The sequence below is a fragment of the Taudactylus pleione genome, unplaced genomic scaffold, assembly GCF_031769625.1.
Source record: "Taudactylus pleione unplaced genomic scaffold, aTauple2 ptg000006l, whole genome shotgun sequence".
Taxonomy (NCBI): Eukaryota; Metazoa; Chordata; class Amphibia; order Anura; family Myobatrachidae; genus Taudactylus; species Taudactylus pleione.
Genome location: NW_028284409.1, coordinates 14,777,491 through 14,803,865, shown reverse-complemented (window position 1 = coordinate 14,803,865; position 26,375 = coordinate 14,777,491). Strand labels below are relative to the sequence as shown.

Here is a 26,375-nt window from a genome sequence, read left to right as displayed (position 1 = left end):
TTGAATATGACCTGTGCTGCAGCCACGATGAGACAGTCAGGCAGGACATAGCACAGGGGGAGGAAACATTTTAGCCCTTTTCACCCCCTTAAGCCCTTTGATATCCAATAAAAACTCATTGGATACCCATGGATTTTCTCAAATCATGTTTTTAGTGGTACCTGCATTTATTAAGTATCCCCTGAATGTATGTATGTATGTATGTATGTATGTATGGGGTATCCCCCATTTTTGTTCTCATAAACAGCCCCCATAGGTTTCTATGGAGATTGCATTAGCTACCCAGGCCAAGCATGATAAGTTGGGCAGATAAGCAGCCCTCATATATGTCTAGATTGTGGTAATTTAGTGAAGCTCCCTCTGATATGGTTTCACAATTGTAGAAATAACTTGTAAATGTAACAATATTGCAAATTGTTATGTGATATTTTTTTCAATTTAAAAAACAAGAACAAAGTTTCTGTATGACCCATCCCCGCCTCTCCCATTGCGGGAATGCATGTGCCCTAAGCTCTTATATTGTTCATGAACAGTTTAGGTGCAACCAATTTGTCTGCTGCCCAGTTATTATTCATTTCACATCATTATGTTTATTACAGATAGTATGTATAATTCATATCTTCTCAAGAGTAAGTGAAAAAATATTTATTTCTTTAAAGTAAACCATGTTCTCTGTTTGCTCTCCATTTGATTTATAATTGTTGGCAATTATTGGTACATGGTGTTCCATGGAAAAATAAAACTCAGAAGCAGTCAGGAGGTAACTATTATGGGGCCTATGTATGTTACAGCTTTGCTTCTGTGGGCTACAAAGGACAAAGGAGAACCATGCCCAGAAGAGGGCACATTACTATTCTCATCATCTCTCACATGTCAATTGACCCGCAGAGTGACCTGCTTTGGCTTTTGGTTTGCTTTTGTTTTTTTTTGTTTTGTTTTTTTGGGGGGGTGGTGGGGGAGATTTATCTATAGTGTAACATACAAACAGTAATGAATATTCGTATTTCTAATGAGTTCTTAAAAAGAAATCCAACAGTAGGCCTTTGTGTGAGTTATCACTTAATACTGGCACAGATAGCTCTTTGAATTGCAGAGAGCCAGGTAAACTTATCCTCTTCTGTAACAGTAGAGCAGATCCACTGACGCTTTGGGCCTTGTAGAACAAATGCATTCTTTACATCTATAAAAGCAAAATAATAAATGCACATTACTTAAGATTTACCACCGTAACAATAAAGGTCATTGAATTTATATGCTTTCGCTCTTGCAGTTTTATTTAAGTTCATTTATTAGTGAGCAATTTCCACTGAAATCTGTGTATGTATGTATGTATGTATATATATATATATATATACACACACACACACACACCAATTATATTAGCTGAAGTACTTATCGTTGTCCGGGTTTAAATATTCAAGTTATTAAGTTTTATTATGTAATGTCATCCAAATCCATCCAGTGGATGGCCCAGATAAGGCTCCCTTGGTCAAAATTTACATACACCAATGGGAGGTCCGACCGGGACCTCAACCCCCTAGTATGTCTTCTGGGATCCAATGTTACAGCTCCATGAAGTTTTCGTATAAATCCATCCAGTGGAAGGCTCAGAACAGGCTCCCCGGGTCAAAGTTCTGCCCTGTGCACTCTGCTGTGAGGTCCGACTGGGACCCCAACCACTCCATTAGGCATCCCAGACCAATTGCCTCCCCTCTGTGAAGTTTTCATCCAAATCCATCCAGTGGAAGGTCCAGAAATGGCTCCCCAGGTCAAAGTTCTGCCCTGCGTACACCAACAGGAGGTCCAACTGGGACCTTACCCCCTCCTACAACTTGGCCAGGATCCAAATGGACCACCTCGCGTTTGTTTCTTCTCAATCGGTAGAGGGTGTCCCAATGCATGATAAACGAATCAATGATTTTTTTATATACTTTATGTATGTATGTATGTATGTATATATATATATATATATATATATATATAATATATAAAATTACAAAAAGAGATATTCTATGTATTCTGCATACACCGGCCAGGTGGGTTGGGTACGGGATCTGGTGGTCGGGATGCCGGTGGTCAGAATACAGACAGCCACATCCCGAAACTCAGAGTCCTGACGTCTGAAGGTAAGAAGCCTAACCCCTAACCCCTACCTCATCTTTCCCGCATCTTAACCCTTAACCTAACACTAATGGTGCCCACACACATAACGATGTCCTCACGATACGATTTTATGGCCAATTTCCTCATGAACTTTCACGGGAGCTCCCTTGCCGTCGTGATCACGATTTGGAGTTAAAAATGTCCAATCTGACTAAAGATCCATCTTGCAGCCAATGCATTGTATCCCAGATTGGCTAATCTGCCCTACAGCACGGCATTTCAGAAGATGCGATGTACGACGAGCGGGGACACGCATCGGCATCGTGCTCGTGAGTATAAACTCACGATTTGTACTTTTTTTTTACCCGGTTCGTCGTCACGATTCGTCGAAATCAGCCAAATCGTGTAAAATATCGCTATGTGTGTGGGCTCCTTTACTGTCGGGATTCCGGCGCCATTGTTCTGAGTGCCAGTATCCCAACCGCCGGGATGGTGACTACATCCCGGCCAGACAACCACAAGCCTGCTTCTGTGATTACAATTATCTAATTTTAGACTATCTAATGATGAATGAACAGAGCACAGCACATTTAACATTGTATAAATCAAACATTGGGATAGTTATTCACTTGGCATGAATATTTCTGATTTTGAAAATGGTAAAAAAAATAATCTTAATCACCTGAAATTAAAAACTGTTTTAGACACTTAAAACTTAACTATGTACTTAATTAACATGTTTGTTACTGTACTCTGTGTTACACACATCTATTATTTTTATATATACACAGGGCTGGCATCCACCACCGCGGCAGTGCCGGCACTTGAGAAGAGGAATGGATGCCGCGACCATTACCCGTCCTACACAGGGCGCGGCTCCCCCTGGAGCCGGCCATGCATGCATATACTGTGTGTGTATGTGAATATATATATGTGTGTGTGTGCGTGTGTGTATGTATGTATGTATATATATATATATATATATATATATATAAATTATTATTATTTTTTTTTTTAAAGTCTCTCTCTCTCTCTCTCTCTCTCATGAAAAGCATCTGATTTGAAACATTGATCTAAATACAGCTTTGTAACGCTTTATAGACCCGGGGTGTCGTTTGTTTTGTTTTTTGTCACTATCTGCATATGAACTGCTACATATATATATATATATATATATATATATATATATATTAGGGGTGTGCACCGGCCACTTTTCGTGTTTTGGATCTGGATCTTTCTTCGTGTTTTGGATCTGGAATGGTTTTGCCAAAACCACCCTTCCGTGTTTTGGGTTCTGGGTTTTGTGTTTTGGATCTGTATTTTTTTTTAAAAAAAGCATAAAAACAGCTAAAATCACAGAATTTGTGTGTTTTTCTGCTCCTATGCTATTATTAACCTCAATAACCTTAATTTCCACTCATTTCCAGTCTATTCTGAACACCTCACACCTCACAATAGTGTTTTTATATCCAAAAGGTTGCCCCGAGGTAGCTCAATGACTATGCTAAGAGATACGAGTGGGTGGCACAAACACGTGGTCCATCTAGGAGTGACACTGCAGTGGCATACAGGATGGCAGTTTGAAAAACTAGGCCCCAAACAGTACATAATTCAAAGAAAAAAAAGAGGTGCAAGATGGAATTGTCCTTGGGCCCTCCCACCCACCCTTATGTTGTATAAACAGGACATGCACACTTTAACAAACCAATCATTTCAGCGCCAGGGTCTGCCACACGACTGTGGCTGAAATGATTGGTTCGTTTGGGCCCCCACAAAGCAAGCTGGCAATTAATCTGTCCCTGCACAAACTGGCTCTACGGAGGCAAGATGTCGCCCTCATCCTCCTCATCCACCGATTCCTCACCCTCTTCAGTGTTGTGTACATCCTCATCCTCACAGAGTATTAATTCGTCCCTGCTGGAATCCACAACCACAGGTCCCTCTGTACGTTCTGGAGGCTGGTCTTCCTGGAAGAGTTGATAATTCATTTTATGAACATCATCTTCTCCACATTTTGTGGAAGCAACCTCCTACGCCTTTCGCTGACAAGGTTCCCGGCTGCACTAAACACTCTTTCGGAGTACACACTGGAGGGGGGGCAACTCAGATAAAATAGAGCCAGTTTGTACTAGGGGTGAGCGGGTTCGGATTTCTGAAATCCGAACCCCCCCCGAGCCCCCCCGATCCGAGTCCGATCCGAGTCAGGCTCGACTTTTCCCGCCTTACTCGGATCTGAAATCGAGGCAAAACGTCATCATCCCGCCTTCCGAGTCTCGCGGGTTTTGGATCCTATATAAGGTACCCACGTCGGCGCCATTTTCTCACTCGGCTGTGGACAGTGAAGAGGGAGGGTGGGAGTTAGGGCTGGCTGGGCTGTGTAGTGTAGTGTAGTGTAGTGCTGCTGTTGTCCACTACTTCAAAGTCCATAGGGGCTGGCTGTGTTGTGCTGTGCTGCTGTTGTTAATAGGGGCTGTGTCCACTACTTGAAAGTCTATACGGGCTGGCTGGACTGTGTTGTGCAGTCATTTCTCCATAGGGGCTGTGTCCACTCCAAAGTCCTGTGCAGTGTCCCAGTCCTAAAGGGGTGCTGTAGTGTTGTCCAGGGGGTGCTCTGTCCATCAGGGGTGCTCTCCCCAAGTGCTAAAAAAATAATATATTTTTTGTGTTTGTGAATTGTGTGCGCAGTACCCGCACGTGCATCAACAAAGTAGTGCCAAGCGTGCGCCTGTGTCATAAGTAAAGGGCCGGCTGGCTTGACCGTTAAAGGGTGCTGTAACCCCCAAAGTACACTCCAGTCCAAACTAAAAAAAAAATGATTTTCTGTGTTTGTGAATTGTGTGCGCAGTAGCCGCACGTGCATCAACAAAGTAGTGCCAAGCGTGCGCCTGTGTCATAAGTAAAGGGCCGGCTGGCTTGACCGTTAAAGGGTGCTGTAACCCCCAAAGTACACTCCAGTCCAAACCAAAAAAAAAATATTTTCTGTGTTTGTGAATTGTGTGCGCAGTAGCCGCACATGCATCAACAAAGTAGTGCCAAGCGTGCGCCTGTGTCATAAGTAAAGGGCCGGCTGGCTTGACCGTTAAAGGGTGCTGTAACCCCCAAAGTACACTCCAGTCCAAACCAAAAAAAAAATTATTTTCTGTGTTTGTGAATTGTGTGCGCAGTAGCCGCACGTGCATCAACAAAGTAGTGCCAAGCGTGCGCCTGTGTCATAAGTAAAGGGCCGGCTGGCTTGACCGTTAAAGGGTGCTGTAACCCCCGAAAATACACTCCAGTCCAAACCAAAAAAAAAATTATTTTCTGTGTTTGTGAATTGTGTGCGCAGTAGCCGCACGTGCATCAACAAAGGAGCAGCGCCAAGCGTGCGCCTGTGTCCCATAAGTAAAGAGCCGGCTGGCTCATTTCTTAAAGGCTGGTGTAACCCACAAAGTGCACTACTCTCCAGCAAAAATAAAAAAATATTTTCTGTGTTTAGCCGCACGTATATATCAAATCGATATAACATAAATGGAGGACCAAACTTTCTCCGATAAAAATAAAATAGAGAAAGATCAAGAACCACTTCCTCCTAGTGCTGAAGCTGCTGCCACTAGTCATGACATAGACGATAACATGCCATCAACGTCGTTTGCCAAGGCCGATGCCCAATGTCATAATAGAGGGCACATACAATCCCAAATGACAAAGTTCAGGAAAATTACCTTGAAAAAAACATTTAAATCAGCTGAAGAGAAACGTAAACTTGCCAATATGCCATTTACGACACGGAGTGGCAAGGAACGGCTAAGGTCGATCCCTAGTATGTTCATGACTAGTGGTTCAGCTTCACATGACGATGGAAGCCCTCCTCCCACTAAAAAAATCAAAAGAGTTAAGCTGGCAAAAGCACAGCGAAGAACTGTGCTTTCTAAGAAGATATCACAAATCCCCAAGGAGAGTCCAAGTGTGGTGGTGGTTGCGATGCCTGACCTTCCCAGCACTGGACGGGAAGAGGTGGCTCTTTCCACCATTTGCACGCCCCCTGCAAGTGCTGAAAGGAGCACCCACAGTCCACTTGCTGATATGCAAATTGAAGATGTCACTGTTGAAGTACAACAGGATGAGGATACTGGTGTAGCTGGCGCTGAGGAGGAAGTTGGCGAGGAGGATTCTGATGGTGATGTGGTTTGTTTAAATCAGGCTCCGGGGGAGACAGTTGTTGTCCGTGGGATGAAAAAGCCCATCACGGTCATGCCTGGGCAGAAGACCAAACATTCCACCTCTTTGGTCTGGCAATATTTCTATCCAAATCCGGACAACAACTGTCTTGCCATATGTACCTTATGTAAAGGTGGAATAAGTAGGGGTAGGGACGTTAACCACCTAGGAACATCCTCCCTTATACGGCACCTGCAGCGCGTTCATAATAAGTTACTGTCAAGTTCAGAAACTTTGGCTAAGACCGTAAGCAGTCCAGGGACACCTAAATCCCGTTGTCCTGTTGTATCCAAGCGCCTGCAAACCACACCGTCAACTCCCTCCTCGTCAATTTCCTCCTTAGTCAGGATCGGAAGTAGTCCTGCAGGCCATGTCACTGGCATGACTGACTCTCCTATGCGGGATTCCTCCGGAGGATCCTGCATTGCTACGCCTCCTGCTGCTGCTGTTGCTGCTGCTGGGAGTCGTTCATCATCCCAGAGAGGAAGTAGGAACACCACTACTTTTACTAAACAATTGACCCTCCAACAGTCCTTAGCGAGGAGGATGAAGTACGACAGCAGTCATCCTGAAGCAAAACGTATAACTGAGGCCTTGACTGCTATGTTGGTGTTAGACGTGCGTCCGGTATCCGCCATTAGTGCAGTGGGATTTAGACAATTGCTGGAGGTAGTGTGTCCCCGGTTCCAAATCCCATCTAGATTCCACTTCACTAGGCAGGCGATACCGAGACTGTACAGAAACGTCAGAAAAAGTGTCCTCAGTGTCCTGAAAAATGCCGTTGTACCCAATGTCCACTTAACCACGGACATGTGGACAAGTGGAACAGGGCAGACTAAGGACTATATGACTGTGACAGCCCACTGGGTAGATATATCACCTTACGCAGCAACAGCAGCAGCGTCACCAGTCGCAGCATCTCAGAAACGCCAGCTCGTTCCAAGGCAGGCTATGCTGTGTATCACAGGTTTCAGTAAGAGGCACACCGCCGACAACCTCTTAGAGAAACTGAGGGAAATCATCGCCCAGTGGCTTACCCCACTTAGACTCTCCTGGGGATTTGTGATATCTGACAACGCCACCAATATTGTGCGGGCATTACATCTGGGCAAATTCCAGCACGTCCCATGTTTTGCTCACACAATAAACTTGGTGGTGCAGAATTTTCTGAAAAGCGACAGGGGCGTGCAGGAGACGCTTTGGGTGGCCCGAAAAATTTCAGGCCACTTTCGCCATTCAGCGACTGCATGCCGAAGACTGGAGCACCAGCAAACACTCTTGAACCTGCCCCGCCATCACCTGAAGCAAGAGGTTGTGACGCGGTGGAACTCAACCCTCTATATGCTTCAGAGGATGGAGGAGCAGCAAAAGGCCATTCAAGCCTATACATCCACCTATGACATAGGCAAAGGAGGGGGTATGCACCTGACTCAAGCGCAGTGGAGAATGATTTCCGTGTTGTGCAAGGTTCTCCAGCCCTTCGAACTTGCCACACGTGAAGTCAGTTCAGACACTGCCAGCTTGAGTCAGGTCATTCCCCTCATCAGGCTTTTGCAGAAGCAGCTGGAGAAAGTGAAGGAGGAGCTAAGACGGAGCGATTCCGCTCGGCATGTGGGACTTGTGGATGAAGCCCTTCATTCGCTTTGCCAGGATTCCAGGGTGGTCAATCTGTTGAAATCAGACCAACACATTTTGGCCACCGTGCTCGATCCTAGGTTTAAAGCCTATGTGGTGTCTCTCTTTCCGGCCGACACAAGCCTGCAGAGGTGCAAAGACCTGCTGGTGAACACACTGTCAGCTGAAGTGGAACGTGACACGTCAACAGCTCCTTCTTCATTTTCTCCCGCAACTGGGGCTGCCAGGAAAAAACGTAGGTATCCTAAGCAACCCGCTGGCGGTGATGCAGGGCAGGCAGGACCAAGTTTGGACATCTGGTCCGGACTGAAGGACCTGGCAACAATTTCTGACATGTCTACTGTCACTGCATATGATACTGTCACCATTGACAGAATGGTGGAGGATTACATCAGTGACAGCATCCAAGTAGGCATGTCAGACAGTCCATACCTGTACTGGCAGGAAAAAAAGGCAATTTGGAGGCCCCTGTACAAACTGGCTCTATTTTACCTGAGTTGCCCCCCCTCCAGTGTGTACTCCGAAAGAGTGTTTAGTGCAGCCGGGAACCTTGTCAGCGAAAGGCGTAGGAGGTTGCTTCCACAGAATGTGGAGAAGATGATGTTCATCAAAATGAATTATCAGCTCTTCCAGGGAGACCAGCCTCCAGAACGTACAGAGGGACCTGTGGTGGTGGATTCAAGTGGGGACGAGTTAATACTTTGTGAGGATGAGGATGTACACACTGAAGAGGGTGAGGAATCGGTGGATGAGGAGGATGAGGATGACATCTTGCCTCCGTAGAGCCAGTTTGTGCAGGGACACATTAATTGCCAGCTTGTTTTGTGGGGGCCCAAACGAACCAATCATTTCAGCCACAGTTGTGTGGCAGACCCTGGCGCTGAAATGATTGGTTTGTTAAAGTGTGCATGTCCTGTTTATACAACATAAGGGTGGGTGGGAGGGCCCAAGGACAATTCCATCTTGCACCTCTTTTTTTTCTTTGCATTATGTACAGTTTGGGGCCTAGTTTTTCAAACTGCCATCCTGTCTGCCACTGCAGTATCACGCCTAGATGGGTTACGTGTTTGTGCCGCCCACTCGTGTCGCTTAGCATAGTCATCCAGCTACCTCGGTGCAACCTTTTGGACATAAAAACACTATTGTGAGGTGTGAGGTGTTCAGAATAGACTGGAAATGAGTGGAAATTAAGGTTATTGAGGTTAATAATAGCATAGGAGCAGAAAAACCTACAAATTCTGTGATTTTAGCTGTTTTTATGCTTTTTTTCAAAAAAATACAGATCCAAAACACAAAACCCAGAACCCAAAACACGGAAGGGTGGTTTTGGCAAAACCAATCCAGATCCAAAACACGAAGAGAGATCCAGATCCAAAACCAAAACACAAAACACGAAAAGTGGCCGGTGCACACCCCTAGTTCGTACAGGGACCTCCAAATTGCTTCTTTTTCCTGCCAGTACAGGTACGGACTGTCTGACATGCCTACTTGGATGCTGTCACCGATGTAATCCTTTAACAGACAGACGCATGCTTGTCGCTGCTGCTTTAAGGATGCAGGTGCGGCTACAGCCCACACATTTCACAAAGACAGAAAAAAAAAGAAGAATTTTTTTATTGTTTGTGGAGCGCACTTTGAGGGTTACACCACCCTTTAACAGACAGACGCACGCTTGTCGCTGCTGTTTTGAGGACAGTATCATATGCAGTGACAGTAGACTTGTCAGAAATTGTTGGCACGTCCTTCAGTCCGGACCAGATGTCCAAACCGGCCCTTGACTTATGACACAGGCGCACGCTTGGCACTACTTTGTTGATGCATGTGCGGCTACTGCGCACACAATTCACAAACACAGAAAATATTTTTTTATTTGGCTTGGACTGGAGTGTACTTTGGGGGTTACAGCACCCTTTAATGGTCAAGCCAGCCGGCCCTTTACTTATGACACAGGCGAACGCTTGGCACTACTTTGTTGATTCACGTGCGGCTACTGCGCACACAATTCACAAACACAGAAAATATTTTGTTATTTGGTTTGGAGTGTACTTTGGGGGTTACAGCACCCTTTAACGGTCAAGCCAGCCGGCCCTTTACATATAATTAGGGGTGTGCACCGGCCACTTTTCGTGTTTTGGTTTTGGATCTGGATCTTTCTTCGTGTTTTGGATCTGGATTGGTTTTGCCAAAACCACCCTTCCGTGTTTTGGGTTCTGGGTTTTGTGTTTTGGATCTGTATTTTTTTGAAAAAAAGCATAAAAACAGCTAAAATCACAGAATTTGTAGGTTTTTCTGCTCCTATGCTATTATTAACCTCAATAACCTTAATTTCCACTCATTTCCAGTCTATTCTGAACACCTCACACCTCACAATAGTGTTTTTATGTCCAAAAGGTTGCACCGAGGTAGCTGGATGACTATGCTAAGCGACACGAGTGGGCGGCACAAACACGTAACCCATCTAGGCGTGATACTGCAGTGGCAGACAGGATGGCAGTTTGAAAAACTAGGCCCCAAACTGTACATAATGCAAAGAAAAAAAAGAGGTGCAAGATGGAATTGTCCTTGGGCCCTCCCACCCACCCTTATGTTGTATAAACAGGACATGCACACTTTAACAAACCAATCATTTCAGTGCCAGGGTCTGCCACACAACTGTGGCTGAAATGATTGGTTCGTTTGGGCCCCCACAAAACAAGCTGGCAATTAATGTGTCCCTGCACAAACTGGCTCTACGGAGGCAAGATGTCATCCTCATCCTCCTCATCCACCGATTCCTCACCCTCTTCAGTGTGTACATCCTCATCCTCACAAAGTATTAACTCGTCCCCACTTGAATCCACCACCACAGGTCCCTCTGTACGTTCTGGAGGCTGGTCTCCCTGGAAGAGCTGATAATTCATTTTGATGAAAATCATCTTCTCCACATTCTGTGGAAGCAACCTCCTACGCCTTTTGCTGACAAGGTTCCCGGCTGCACTAAACACTCTTTCGGAGTACACACTGGAGGGGGGGCAACTCAGGTAAAATAGAGCCAGTTTGTACAGGGGCCTCCAAATTGCCTTTTTTTCCTGCCAGTACAGGTATGGACTGTCTGACATGCCTACTTGGATGCTGTCACCGATGTAATCCTCCACCATTCTGTCAATGGTGACAGTATCATATGCAGTGACAGTAGACATGTCAGAAATTGTTGCCAGGTCCTTCAGTCCGGACCAGATGTCCAAACTTGGTCCTGCCTGCCCTGCATCACCGCCAGCGGGTTGCTTAGGATACCTACGTTTTTTCCTGGCAGCCCCAGTTGCGGGAGAAAATGAAGAAGGAGCTGTTGACGTGTAACGTTCCACTTCAGCTGACAGTGTGTTCACCAGCAGGTCTTTGCACCTCTGCAGGCTTGTGTCGGCCGGAAAGAGAGACACCACATAGGCTTTAAACCTAGGATCGAGCACGGTGGCCAAAATGTAGTGGTCTGATTTCAACAGATTGACCACCCTGGAATCCTGGCAAAGCGAATGAAGGGCTTCATCCACAAGTCCCACATGCCGAGCGGAATCGCTCCATCTTAGCTCCGCCTTCACTTTCTCCAGCTGCTTCTGCAAAAGCCTGATGAGGGGAATGACCTGACTCAAGCTGGCAGTGTCTGAACTGACTTCACGTGTGGCAAGTTCGAAGGGCTGGAGAACCTTGCACAACACGGAAATCATTCTCCACTGCACTTGAGTCAGGTGCATACCCCCTCCTTTGCCTATGTCATAGGTGGATGTATAGGCTTGAATGGCCTTTTGCTGCTCCTCCATCCTCTGAAGCATATAGAGGGTTGAGTTCCACCGCGTCACAACCTCTTGCTTCAGGTGATGGCGGGGCAGGTTCAAGAGTGTTTGCTGGCGCTACAGTCTTCGGCACGCAGTCGCTGAATGGCGAAAGTGGCCTGAAATTTTTCGGGCCACCCAAAGCGTCTCCTGCACGCCCCTGTCGCTTTTCAGAAAATTCTGCACCACCAAGTTTATTGTGTGAGCAAAACATGGGACGTGCTGGAATTTGCCCAGATGTAATGCCCGCACAATATTGGTGGCGTTGTCAGATATCACAAATCCCCAGGAGAGTCTAAGTGGGGTAAGCCACTGGGCGATGATTTCCCTCAGTTTCTCTAAGAGGTTGTCGGCGGTGTGCCTCTTACTGAAACCGGTGATACACAGCGTAGCCTGCCTTGGAACGAGCTGGCGTTTCTGAGATGCTGCGACTGGTGACGCTGCTGCTGTTGCTGCGTAAGGTGATACATCTACCCAGTGGGCTGTCACAGTCATATAGTCCTTAGTCTGCCCTGTTCCACTTGTCCACATGTCCGTGGTTAAGTGGACATTGGGTACAACGGCATTTTTCAGGACACTGAGGACACTTTTTCTGACGTTTCTGTACAGTCTCGGTATCGCCTGCCTAGTGAAGTGGAATCTAGACGGGATTTGGAACCGGGGACACACTACCTCCAGCAATTGTCTAAATCCCACTGCACTAATGGCGGATACCGGACGCACGTCTAACACCAACATAGCAGTCAAGGCCACAGTTATACGTTTTGCTTCAGGATGACTGCTGTCGTACTTCATCCTCCTCGCTAAGGACTGTTGGAGGGTCAATTGTTTAGTAAAAGTAGTGGTGTTCCTACTTCCTCTCTGGGATGATGAACGACTCCCAGCAGCAGCAACAGCAGCAGCGGCAGCAGGAGGCGTAGCAATGCAGGATCCTCCGGAGGAATCCCGCATAGGAGAGTCAGTCATGCCAGTGACATGGCCTGCAGGACTACTTCCGATCCTGACTAAGGAGGAAATTGACGAGGAGGGAGTTGACGGTGTGGTTTGCAGGCGCTTGGATACAACAGGACAACGGGATTTAGGTGTCCCTGGACTGCTTACGGTCTTAGCCAAAGTTTCTGAACTTGACAGTAACTTATTATGAACGCGCTGCAGGTGCCGTATAAGGGAGGATGTTCCTAGGTGGTTAACGTCCCTACCCCTACTTATTCCACCTTTACATAAGGTACATATGGCAAGACAGTTGTTGTCCGGATTTGGATAGAAATATTGCCAGACCAAAGAGGTGGAATGTTTGGTCTTCTGCCCAGGCATGACCGTGATGGGCTTTTTCATCCCACGGACAACAACTGTCTCCCCCGGAGCCTGATTTAAACAAACCACATCACCATCAGAATCCTCCTCGCCTACTTCCTCCTCAGCGCCAGCTACACCAGTATCCTCATCCTGTTGTACTTCAACAGTGACATCTTCAATTTGCATATCAGCAAGTGGACTGTGGGTGCTCCTTTCAGCACTTGCAGGGGGCGTGCAAATGGTGGAAAGAGCCACCTCTTCCCGTCAGTGCTGGGAAGGTCAGGCATCGCAACCACCACCACACTTGGACTCTCCTTGGGGATTTGTGATATCTTCTTAGAAAGCACAGTTCTTCGCTGTGCTTTTGCCAGCTTAACTCTTTTGATTTTTTTAGTGGGAGGAGGGCTTCCATCGTCATGTGAAGCTGAACCACTAGTCATGAACATACTAGGGATCGACCTTAGCCGTTCCTTGCCACTCCGTGCCGTAAATGGCATATTGGCAAGTTTACGTTTCTCTTCAGCTGATTTAAATGTTTTTTTCAAGGTCATTTTCCTGAACTTTGTCATTTGGGATTGTATGTGCCCTCTATTATGACATTGGGCATCGGCCTTGGCAAACGACGTTGATGGCATGTTATCGTCTATGTCATGACTAGTGGCAGCAGCTTCAGCACTAGGAGGAAGTGGTTCTTGATCTTTCTCTATTTTATTTTTATCGGAGAAAGTTTGGTCCTCCATTTATGTTATATCGATTTGATATATACGTGCGGCTAAACACAGAAAATATTTTTTTATTTTTGCTGGAGAGTAGTGCACTTTGTGGGTTACACCAGCCTTTAAGAAATGAGCCAGCCGGCTCTTTACTTATGGGACACAGGCGCACACTTGGCGCTGCTCCTTTGTTGATGCACGTGCAGCTACTGCGCACACAATTCACAAACACAGAAAATAATTTTTTTTTTAGTTTTGACTGGAGTGTACTTTGGGGGTTACAGCACCCTTTAACGGTCAAGCCAGCCGGCCCTTTACTTATGACACAGGCGCACGCTTGGCACTACTTTGTTGATGCACGTGCGGCTACTGCGCACACAATTCACAAACACAGAAAATATTTTGTTATTTGGTTTGGAGTGTACTTTGGGGGTTACAGCACCCTTTAACGGTCAAGCCAGCCGGCCCTTTACTTATGACACAGGCGCACGCTTGGCACTACTTTGTTGATGCACGTGCGGCTACTGTGCACACAATTCACAAACACAGAAAATATTTTTTTATTGGTTTGGAGTGTACTTTGGGGGTTACAGCACCCTTTAACGGTCAAGCCAGCCGGCCCTTTACTTATGACACAGGCGCACGCTTGGCACTACTTTGTTGATGCACGTGCGGCTACTGCGCACACAATTCACAAACACAGAAAATATATTATTTTTTTAGCACTTGGGGGGAGCACCCCTGATGGACAGAGGACCCCCTGGACAACACTACAGCACCCCTTTAGGACTGGGACACTGCACAGGACTTTGGAGTGGACACAGCCCCTATGGAGAACTGACTGCACAACACAGTCCAGCCAGCCCCTATGGACTTTGAAGTAGTGGACACAGCCTCTATTAACAACAGCAGCACAGCACAACACAGCCAGCCCCTATGGACTTTGAAGTAGTGGACAACAGCAGCACTACACTACACTACACTACACTACACAGCCCAGCCAGCCCTAACTCCCACCCTCCCTCTTCACTGTCCACAGCCGAGTGAGAAAATGGCGCCGACGTGGGTACCTTATATAGGATCCAAAACCCGTGAGACTCGGAAGGCGGGATGATGACGTTTTGCCTCGATTTCAGATCCGAGTCAGGCGGGAAAAGTCGAGCCTGACTCGGATCGGACTTGGATCGGGGGGGCTCGGGGGGGTTCGGATTTCAGAAATCCGAACCCGCTCACCCCTACTTATGACACAGGTGCACGCTTGGCACTACTTTGTTGATTCACGTGCGGCTACTGCGCACACAATTCACAAACACAGAAAATATTTTATTTGGTTTGGAGTGTACTTTGGGGGTTACAGCACCCTTTAACGGTCAAGCCAGCCGGCCCTTTACTTATGACACAGGCGCACGCGTTGGCACTACTTTGTTGATGCACGTGCGGCTACTGCGCACACAATTCACAAACACAGAAAATATTTTTTTATTTGGTTTGGACTGGAGTGTACTTTGGGGGTTACAGCACCCTTTAACGGTCAAGCCAGCCGGCCCTTTACTTATGACACAGGCGCACGCTTGGCACTACTTTGTTGATGCATGTGCGGCTACTGTGCACACAATTCACAAACACAGAAAATATTTTGTTATTTGGTTTGGAGTGTACTTTGGGGGTTACAGCACCCTTTAACGGTCAAGCCAGCCAGCCCTTTACTTATGACACAGGCACACGCTTGGCACTACTTTGTCGATGCACGTGCGGCTACTGCGCACACAATTCACAAACACAGAAAAAATATTTTTTTTTTTAGCACTTAGGGGGAGCACCCTTGACGGACCGAGCACCCCCTGGACAACACTACAGCACCCCTTTAGGACTGGGACACTCCACAGGACTTTGGAGTGGACACAGCCCCTATGGACAACTGACTGCACAACACAGTCCAGCCAGCCCCTATGGACTTTGAAGTAGTGGACACAGCCCCTATGGACAACAGCAGCACAGCGCAGCACAGCACAACACTACTCTGCACTGCACTACACTACACTACACTACACTACACTACACAGCCCAGCCCTAACTCCCACCCTCCCTCTTCACTGTCCACAGCCGAGTGAGAAAATGGCGCCGACGCGGGTACCTTATATAGGGTCCAAAACCCGCGAAACTCGGAAGGCGGGATGATGACGTTTTGCCTCGATTTCAGAATCCGAGTCAGGCGGGAAAAGTCGAGCCTGACTCGGATCGGCCTCGGATCGGGGGGGTTCGGATTTCAGAAATCCGAACCCGCTCACCCCTAATATATATATATATATATATATATATATATTAAACTGTAAAGAAAGTATTCAACAATCTCTCTCTCAATCTCTCTCTCTCTCTCTCAATCTCTCTATATACACTGTATATATTTATAATTAATTATTACCAGTAGTCAATATAGCGCATACATATTCCTCAGCGCTTTACAGAGAATATTTGTCCATTTACATCAGTCCCTGCAGTACTGTATGGGGCATATTCAGTTAGCCCGCGCTGGGCGGGATACAATTAACAGGTATTCCACGCGCGGGTGTCCCTGAGACCCCGCGCGCAAGTCCCCGCTGTTTGACTTTACCTCGCACCTCTTGTAGGTGCGAGGTAAAATCAGCGTGAGGCCGCCCTGTTCGGCCTCGCGCGAGAGGGTATTACACACTGTTTCCGCGTTGCTCGCGGAAACAGTGTGTTCCCGCGCGCGACAGCAGAGTTAACGGCGCGGGGAGAAAGCTATTTTATTGAATAGCTTAACCCCACGCCACAGGACTTTCAAGCCCCAATTACTCGCGGGAGAGGTCCCGCAGGTAATTGGATATGCCCCTATGGATTAGAGTTTTAGTGGCTTTTTGGGTGAGGAAAGGCTTCATCAATGAGATGTTATGGTGGTGCTAGCGGCAGGACTGTGAATAACCCTGAATGTGGGGAGTGAAGAAGAGAACTGAGGATAACACTGAGGAAGCAGACATGGGGTACAGGCAGGCCGGCCCGAGCCTAATTTTTTTGGCAAGCGGATATAGATTTTGGCGCCCCCCTGTTGAAAAAAAGCCTCATAGTTCGGTGTGTTAAATATCGGGAGTGCATGTAATAATGTAACAATGATAAAAGAGAATCTGTAGATCAAAAGACCAGCTTTATATACACACAGTTATAATGTAATGGAGCATACACACGGTCAGATTTGTCAGATGAACGATTGAACGATTTGACCAACGATATGAATGATTATAACTATGAACGATTTTTGACTGCATTAAAATGAATGGAATCGTCCAAATCTGACTGCAAACACATCAGATGTCAGATACCATTATCTGACCATCGGGAACACGCATCGGTCATCGTTCAAATATATCAGATTTTCATTCAGATACAAACGATTGAACGATTTTTTAAATCGTTATCGTTCAGATCTGAAGAAAAATCTGACCATGTGTATGCACCATAATACTACTCAGTGGCGGCACTAGGGCTGGTGTACCCGAGTGCAATAACTAATGGTGTCACCCCACATGGACCTTCTCCTGCATCAAACCATGCAAAATCCTTAGTAATAATATACAATGGACCCAACAGGGGGGAAAAAAAAAACATACACATTAACCCCCACATGAAAACCACATACACAGGCCACAACATGAAAAAACAAACACACAGACCCCCCCACATGAAAATGATAAAGCGCATGTTTTTTTTCATGCAAAGCCTATGAGCCCCATGTGAAAATAAAACGCATAGCGCTTTGCAGAAAAGAAAACACACACAGACCCCCACATGAGAAAAAAACCCACATAAAAATAATAAAACACATTGGATTTGCATGAAAAACAACACACACATAGGCCTCCACATGAAAACGTATGAAGTGTTATAGGGCCCTTATGCAGCAGCACCATCCTGGGTGATGAGTTACAATTATACCCTAAGATAGGGAGAGGGAGACAGCCAGTGGGTGACAGGGAGAGGGTGAGGACAGGGAGTGGGCGATGGCACTACGTGACAGGGACAGGGTGAGGATAGGAAGAGGCTGACAGCACTGGGTGACAGCGAGAGGGTGACGGGGAGAGGTTGACGACAGGGAGAGGGTGAAAGCACTAGGTGACAGGGAAAAGGTGATGACCGAGAGGGTGACGACAGGGAGTGTGACAGCACTAGGTAACAGGGAAAAGGTGATGACGGAGAGGGTGACGACAGGGAGAGGGTGACAATACTGGGTGACGGAGAGGGTGATGACAGGTAGAGGGTGACAATACTGGGTGACGGAGAGGGTGATGACAGGGAGAGGGTGACAATACTGGGTGACGGACAGGGTGATGACAGGGAGAGGGTGACAACACTGGGTGACGGAGAGGGTGATGACAGGGAGAGGGTGACGACAGGGAGAGGCTGACAGCACTGGGTGACAGGGAGAGAATGACCAATGAGGTACAGGGTGATGACAAGGAGAGGGTTACAGCTAGTGCATGACAAATACAGGGTTTTAACATTTTCTTACCTGTGCCCAGAACTGCAGCACATGGATTGCTCCTCCTTGGACGTCACATAACGCCGGGAATGGTCACAAGATCATTGACATCAGATCCCCGGCGTCTAAGCACAGTCTCAGAGAGAGGCAGCAGGGGTTTGGAATGTGGAAAGGGGAGGAGCTGTGGAGAGGGGAGAGTGAGGCCCCTCCTCCCCCACCAGCCGGGCAGGCACACACTTGTAAGCTTTCACACTAGGGTGAGGTGCTGAGGAGATGGGAGTGTCCGGCCCCGAAACTGTCATCATTGTGAGAGGTGTTCAGGCAGCACCTGCGGTGCTGGCTGCGCAGTGCACAGCGGCATATGATGAGTCAGTGTGACTGATTGTCACACTGACGGCAGCTGTGGGGGACAGCACAGCGGAGGGACTCAGGACTCGAAGATGACGCCCTTATAGCCTGGCGCCGTACACAGCTGCGTGCCTGGTGTAATGGGATGGCCAGCACTGGGTACAGGGGAGAGGGTGACGTTATCAATAAAGAGGAGGAGAGAAAACAGTGAGTTCAGTCTTGTGTATGTTATCTTTTAGGAAGTGCTAAGACATCCAGGAGGAGGTTGGCAGGCAGGCAGAGATGCAAGAGAGAACGGAGGAAGAGAGATCAAGGGTAGGTAGAATGGGAGTGTCATCAACGTAAAGACAAAAGAGCTGATGACATTTCCTAGTGAGGAAGTGTAGAGAAAAGAAAAGTAGGCGGAAAATGTACTCTAGCGGGACACCTACATGTACAGAAAATGAGGGGGAGGTGGAGTTAGATGTAGAGGCTGAGAATGATTGGTTGAAGAGGTAGGAGGAGAACCATGAGAGGACCGTCATTGGGGCATTGGAGTGGAGGGTATGAAGGAGGACAGGATGATTGACATTAACAAAAGGCAGCAAACAGATTAAGGAGGATGGGGTGAGCCTTAGATTGGTTGGTGTAAAGGCCCCATACATCAGCAATCAAGTTTGCAGGTGATTGTGTAAAATCGCAGATTCCAACCAAAAAGTGATTGAAATTGATGAATCAGGTTGCCCAACATGAAGGATTTCACAGACCAATCTGGGCTGTAGATTGCTAGGGGTATATTTACTAAACTGCATGTTTTTTAGACATAAAGTTGTTGCCCATAGCAACCAATCAAAATCCTTTTTATCGTTTATCTAGCACCTTCTAGAAGATAATAGCTACAATCTGATTGGTTGATATGGGCAACATCTCCACTTCTAAAATCCTGCACTTTAGTAAATATACCCCCTAGTGTATGGTAACAATCAGTAAAATGATGAACCTTTCAAGACTGGCAGATCTGTCTTTGCTGAAAATGATCTGCAAGTCACTGAAAAATATCTGTAATGTATGAGTGCAGATTGGTGGATCAGGGAATCTTTAAATTGGTTAAAAAAAAAAAGTCACAATCTGTGAATATTTTTTCTGATTGCTGATGTATGGCCAGCCCAAGTTTATGCATTCCAAGTTTTTATATCAAACATAGACACCTTACTTTAGTTTCTAGGTTATCTACAAGCTTTTTTTTTTTTTTTTAAATAAATAAATGAGATTAAACAGACCAGGGCTCAGTTCGAATCACTACTGTACACCATTAATATATTTAGCCCAGTCTAAATATGTTAAATTTATAACTATCCTAGGTCTTGTAATAATAATAATAATAATCTTACATACTAATGTCAAGACAATCATTAAAAGTCACACTCATTTACATGATATTCCTGTTGCAATCCAAGTCTAGCCAACCTGTGGCTCTCCAGCTATTGTGAAACTACAAGTCCCAGCATTACCTGCTACAGTTTTGCTATTAGGGAATGCTAAAACTGGCAGGGCATGCTGGGACTTGTAGTTTTACAACAGCTGGAGAGCCACAGGTTGGCCAGGCCTGCTTGAATAGCTAATAAAACAGTCAACATAACTGTTGCTTTCAGTAATTCATAATCATAAGTGGTGTTATAGTATGTAAAAATGTATATGTTGAATCTATACTTACATTTAGTGTCTGCAATGTCTTCTATGAGTAATCTTGGCAGGGAAACTGATGCCGTAAACTGGTGGGAGGTCTTTGATGTGCGTTTGAAGGGTGTATAGGAAATATGCCGGCTGGATATCACCAGAGCATCATTGAACAGAAAAAGGCTCAAGTCACTGTTGTGCTCGTAGATCCTGATGTTTACATAGGAAAATCAGTTTTCAGAACATTGCAGCTAGGATTATAACAACACTTATTTTGTCATTATGGAATGCAAACACACACATACATGTCCCAAACAATACTAGTCAGAAGGGTTACCAGGAGCAAATGAATAGAAAGGCTAGCCTGGCAGCACTGAGGACAGGAACCCGAGTATGGATGTAGGCTGGAAGCCGACGGTCTAAATGCCGACCGCCAGCTTCCAGACTACTTAATCCCGGCGATGGTTGAATGACAGACGCCTGTCATTTTACTGATCGAAGTGATGCCGGGCGCCGCAGCGGACAGCCGCAGGGGGGGGGGAGGGTTAGGTTTAGGGCTCCCAGGGGGGACTTAGGGTTAGGCACCTAATACATATCACACCCCCTGAGTACATGTGCTGAAGTGATCAACATAAAATTGTCCTTTTCAACAACCTCTTGACCGGTATATTGTTATATAATTTTTTTGTTCTCAAAAAATACAATTAAAAAACCCCAAAGAGGCATTAAAACAATATTTCAACATCAGCCAAATGTTATATTCTGCCTTCTAGCCTACTACTTCTCAAAAGCTAGACCAATCCCAAGCTTTAACCCTTGGCCTAGCTCTAACATTGCTAAACTCTCAATTAACCCCAGGTATGTGATCATCCTATTTACAGGTGCTGATCTAAATAGTGAGGGGAAAAAAACACAGTATTAGAGGCAGTGGATTGTGTATATCTTATTGCAACATTAACATAACCCTTTTGATAATAGTTTGTCTCATTTCTTTTGTATCTCATACTAGGTAGAGCTGGAAACTCTGCTTGTAATGCAGGCCTGTACAGCCTGTGGCTCTCTCAGTGTCATAGAACTACAAGTGCCGGTAGCCTGCCAGCTAGCTACCTGGAGAGCTACAGGTTATGTAGACCTGTTGTATTGTATCTGTGAAGTATTTTCTATATAAATATATAAATGGCAGACTTGTCTGAATTACAATGAGGACAGATCAGTGTGTGCCAAAACTGCAACATTATTTAGTGTGTCCAGAGGACTGAACAATATACTGTATACTAGGATTAAATCTGGAGGCCAAAATAAGATAACTGAAAAAGACGGCAGACATTGAAAATATTTGTGCTAAAAATATGAAACTCCTGCATCTCAAGAAACTAGAACTCAATACTAACCAGCAATACATCTAGAGGAGAGATTCACAAAGCCAAAATCTACAACAGAGTACCAAATACCAAATCATTTATTATTAATACACCATAATGCTAGGTAGCAATGATCACAGGACCTAGACATCCGATGATTATAATGTTCACAGAATCAAATAAATTATCCTTTACACTTTAAGATTTATAGTTGAAGAATGCTATAATCCTGTGTACCTAGTACCAACAGATGGGAGGGAGGATCTATAATGACATGAGCAAATCACCATATGACCCTTCATGGTAGGTTAGCCAGTGAGTATGTTCGGGTTGGGTATGAAATCCCGGCTGTCGGTATGCCACTGGTCAGAATACCGACAGCGGCATCCAAACACCTATAGGAAGCCACGGTAAGTATTTTTCTAACCCTACCCTAACCGACCCTCCCTGGTGCCTAAACCTAACTCCCCCCTGCACCCTAAACCTAACACCCCCTACCCAGTGCCTAAACCTAACCTCCCCGTCCCCGCACCCTAATCCTAACACTCCCTACTCGGTGCCTAACTCTAACCCTCCTTCTAATGCCTAACCATAAGCTCCCCCTAACACACTGATACTTATCTTTGGGATGCTGGCAGTCGGGATACAGGTGCTGGGATCCCGACCTGTCGGGATTTCGGCGCCGGGATGTCAACTACATCCCACTATATTCATATTGACACTTCAGGGGAATACTGTAGATGGATGCAATGTCACAAACATTGCTTTCAGCAACCAGGGCTGGCTCTACCTACCATTTTACAGCTGTCTAATGGCCTGAGATTACATATAACAAAATTAAGGATGTCTATGAGAGAGGCATCCTCGTTGTACTTAATACAGGTGGCGGTTGTGGAACATCTAAGATGCCACTGCCACACTTTCACCTGAGGGGCTGGAAAGGGGGTATTGATGTGTGGGTGGGGATTCAGTAGGCAGAAGTATTGCCTAATGTGCCGAGAAACCTTACACCAGTCTACCAACAGCAGATCCAATTACTCAGGACGATCAGATCCCATTACACACAAATGGTTTCAATCTTGGCGTGAGGAACATGAAGACTAAGTTCAATATGTTTCTAAAACTGACCACAATGGCTCCATTCTATGACTATCTGGTGATTATGTGGCCACACAGCATGTTCGTCAACCCAAAAGTGAATATATCTGGATATTGTCCAGTTGAAACATGGAGACACATTCCCTAGAATACATTTATCCATGTAAAATACTGTTGAAGTTATTGCTGTTTTCATTACATTATTACAAAACAGAAAAGATTAATCTGCACAAACAACAAATCATCTAAGCACTGCATTACCTTAGGGATGCACTAATGTCTTCATTGATACAGCGCAGTAGAAATACATCTTGCATATTAATAAGATGTCTATTGGCTTCTATTAAATTCTGCAACAAAACATAGCAGTCACATTTATTTCCACAAAAAACATAGATGTATAGCGGTCAATGTGGCACCGAACAACCCGCAATGTTCAACTGTACATATATCCGCCTATTTTGTTATGCGCAATATTACTAATTTTCTTATGCACCTCTGTGGGGTACAATAAAAATTAATAATGTTTCTGTCTGCAACTTGCTGTTCCGGAGCAGCACATCAACGCAATGCCTAGCTGCTAATTGAGTCACACACTTATAATACTTTAAATTGGCTCATACATTATTATTATTAGCGCTCAATATAGAAATATACAGTCAGGTGCATAAATATTGGGACATTGACAGAATTTTCATATTTTGGCCTATATTCACCACCACAATGGCTTTGAAATGAAACAAAACAAGATGTGCTTTAACTGCAGACTTTCAGATTTAATTTGAGGGTAATTAAATCCAAATCAGGTGAACAGTGTAGGAATTACAATGGTTTCTATATGTGCCTCCCACTTTTTAAGGGGCCAAAAGTAATGGGACTATCAACTCAAAAGCTATTTCATGGACAGGTGTGGCTATTCCATCGTTATTTCATTATCAATTAAGCAGGTAAAAGGTCTGGAGTTGATTCTAGGTATGACATTTGCATTTGGAATCAGTTGCTGTCGACTCTCAATATGAGATCCAAAGAGCTGTCACTATCAGTGAAGCAAGCCAACATTTGGCTCAAAAATCAAAACAAACCCATCAGAGAGATAGCAAAAACATTAGGTGTGGCCAAATCAACTGTTTGGAACATTCTTAAAGAGAGAGAACGCACCGGAGAGCTCAGCAACACCAAAAGACCCAGAAGACCACGGAAAACAACTGTGGTGGATGACAAAAGAATTATTTCCCTGGTGAAGAAAAGCCCCTTCACAACAGTTGGCCAAATCAAGAACACTCTCCAGGAGGTAGATGTATATGTGTCAAAGTCAACAATCAAGAGAAGACTTCACAAGAGTGAATATAGAGGATTCACCACAAGATGTAAACCATTGGTGAGCCACAAAAACAGGAAGACATCTAAAAAGCCATTACAGTTCTGGAACAACATCCTATGGACAGATGAGACAAAGATCAACTTGTACCAGAGTGATGGGAAGAGAAGAGTATGGAGAAGGAAAGGAACTGCTCATGATCCAAAACATACCACCTCATCAGTGAAGCATGGTGGTGGTAGTGTCATGGCGTGGGCATGTATGGCTGCCAATGGAACTGGTTCCCTTGTATTTATTGATGATGTGACTGGTGACAAAAGCAGCAAAATGAATTCTGAAGTGTTTCGGGCAATATTATATGCTCATATTCAGTCAAAAGCTTCAGAACTCATTGGATGGCACTTCACAGTGCAGATGGACAATGACCTGAAGCATACAGCAAAAGCAACCAAAGAGTTTTTTAAGGCTAAAAAGTGGAATGTTATGCAATGGCCAAGTTAATGGCTGACCTGAATCCGAGTTAATGGCTGACCTGAATCCGATTGAGCATGCATTTCACTTGATGAAGACAAAACTGAAGGGAAAATGCCCCAAGAACAAGCAGAAACTGAAGACATTTGCAGTAGAGGCCTGGCAGAGCATCACCAGGGATGAAACCCAGCGTCTGGTGATGTCTATGCGTTCCAGACTTCAGGCTGTAATTGCCTGCAAAGTATTTGCAACAAAGTATTAAAAAGTGAAAGTTAGATTTAGGATTTTTTAGTTTGTCCCATTACTTTTGGCCCCTTAAAAAGTGGGAGGCACATATAGAAACCATTGTAATTCCTACACCGTTCACCTGATTTGGATGTAATTACCCTCAAATTAAATCTGAAAGTCTGTAGTTAAAGCACATCTTGTTTGTTTCATTTCAAAGCCATTGTGGTGGTGAATAGAGGCCAAAATATGAAAATTCTGTCAATGTCCCAATATTTATGCACCTGACTGTATAAATGTATGTGCTATTATCATGTAGCATAAGAAAATGCATAAATGTATGACCCAAAGTGCTATTATTATGTAGCGTTAGAGCCACCAAAAGCAGAGACACCGTGGCGTGGCTGGTGGCTTACCATATGTTTGCAACTATATGTACCGAGGTTCTCTGCAATTACTATTATCATATAGGATGCAGTATATTCGGGTTGGGTATGAAATTGGCTCAGAGGCAGGCTACCTAGTTATAGATGGCAGGATTAAGTTGAAATGGAAGGCTGGACAAATTGAGATTGATGACACCGAAAAAAATGTGTCTTAGATGTGACCTAATTTCTACAATGTATTCAAGGAGAGTGTGGAAAGTCATGTCTGCATTCATTATGTCAAAACTGTCAAAATGTCGACCTGTTCAATGTGTCAACATTATGAATGTTGACAATTAGGATGGTGACACTCATATTTTAACCTAAACCTAATTGCAGCCTAACCGTAACTCTAATTGCAGCCTAATCTTAATTTCATGTAGCTACATTCTGAACATGACGACATGTTAAATGTCAACATTTTGAACACATCAACATTCAATGTTGACATTCTGACTACATCCCATAAAGGAACTTAAAAAGGAGCAAACTCTGTGCATGAAGGGCTGTTTAGGTAACAAGATCACTTCCTTTATAACTGGAGAATAGGCTGTTTGGCTGCCGACGTACAGTAGAAAGGGATTTTCACTACAAGTGTAGACAGGTTAAAGAATTACTAACAGTGGGATATGGTGAAGGCACTGGATTTAAAACTGGATAAAATGCCTTTTTTCACAAGGAGTGTTATCAAAATCCATAGTTAACAGATTACACAGTTGGGATGATTCATATACTTTATATAGTTTACATCTCAGCTTGTCATACAGAGACCATTTACTTACTACTTACAGGGCAGCCCTGAATATTTTTCTGTATGTGTGCCAGCTCAGTGTCCTTCTCCAAACTAGCCATCAGCTATTAAAAAATACAATTAATTGTTAATATAATTACCACAGCGAAAGAAAATATATGTTATAATTTGTCCCATTTAGAGGACCTAATTAAAATTAGTTAGTTATCAACTTGAAGGGTTAGAGGACCTTCACAACAATTTTTTATGGGTTTCAATCTATTATCATTATTATTATTATTTCAGTCTGTTATGGGTTTTAGTCTATTCAGTCTGTATCAGAATAAATATATTTTTAGTTAGAATTCATTATTTAAAAAAAAAAATCTGCAAAAAAAATACTTTTCAATAATTCTTAATGTAATTAGTGCAATCCCAGGGATTAAGGCAAACTTGTATTAAACAGTTATAGAAGTTGTAATGCGTTATAATGCATTGTAA

At 44.8% G+C, this 26,375-nt stretch overlaps 1 protein-coding gene across 1 annotated transcript in view; it reads right to left on the bottom strand.

Moving 5' to 3' along the window:
• Nucleotides 1–1,042: 1,042 nt before the first annotated feature.
• Nucleotides 1,043–26,375, bottom strand: part of ECT2L (epithelial cell transforming 2 like) — a 116,057-nt gene continuing 90,724 nt past the window's right edge. The window contains exons 20-23 of the mRNA XM_088451735.1: nucleotides 25,934–25,999; nucleotides 22,967–23,055; nucleotides 20,284–20,456; nucleotides 1,043–1,180 (exon numbers count right to left, since the gene is read on the bottom strand). Of these exons, the coding sequence (XP_088307861.1) occupies nucleotides 1,056–1,180; nucleotides 20,284–20,456; nucleotides 22,967–23,055; nucleotides 25,934–25,999 (453 nt within the window). The 3' untranslated portion in view covers nucleotides 1,043–1,055. The remainder of the gene's footprint in view (nucleotides 1,181–20,283; nucleotides 20,457–22,966; nucleotides 23,056–25,933; nucleotides 26,000–26,375) is intronic.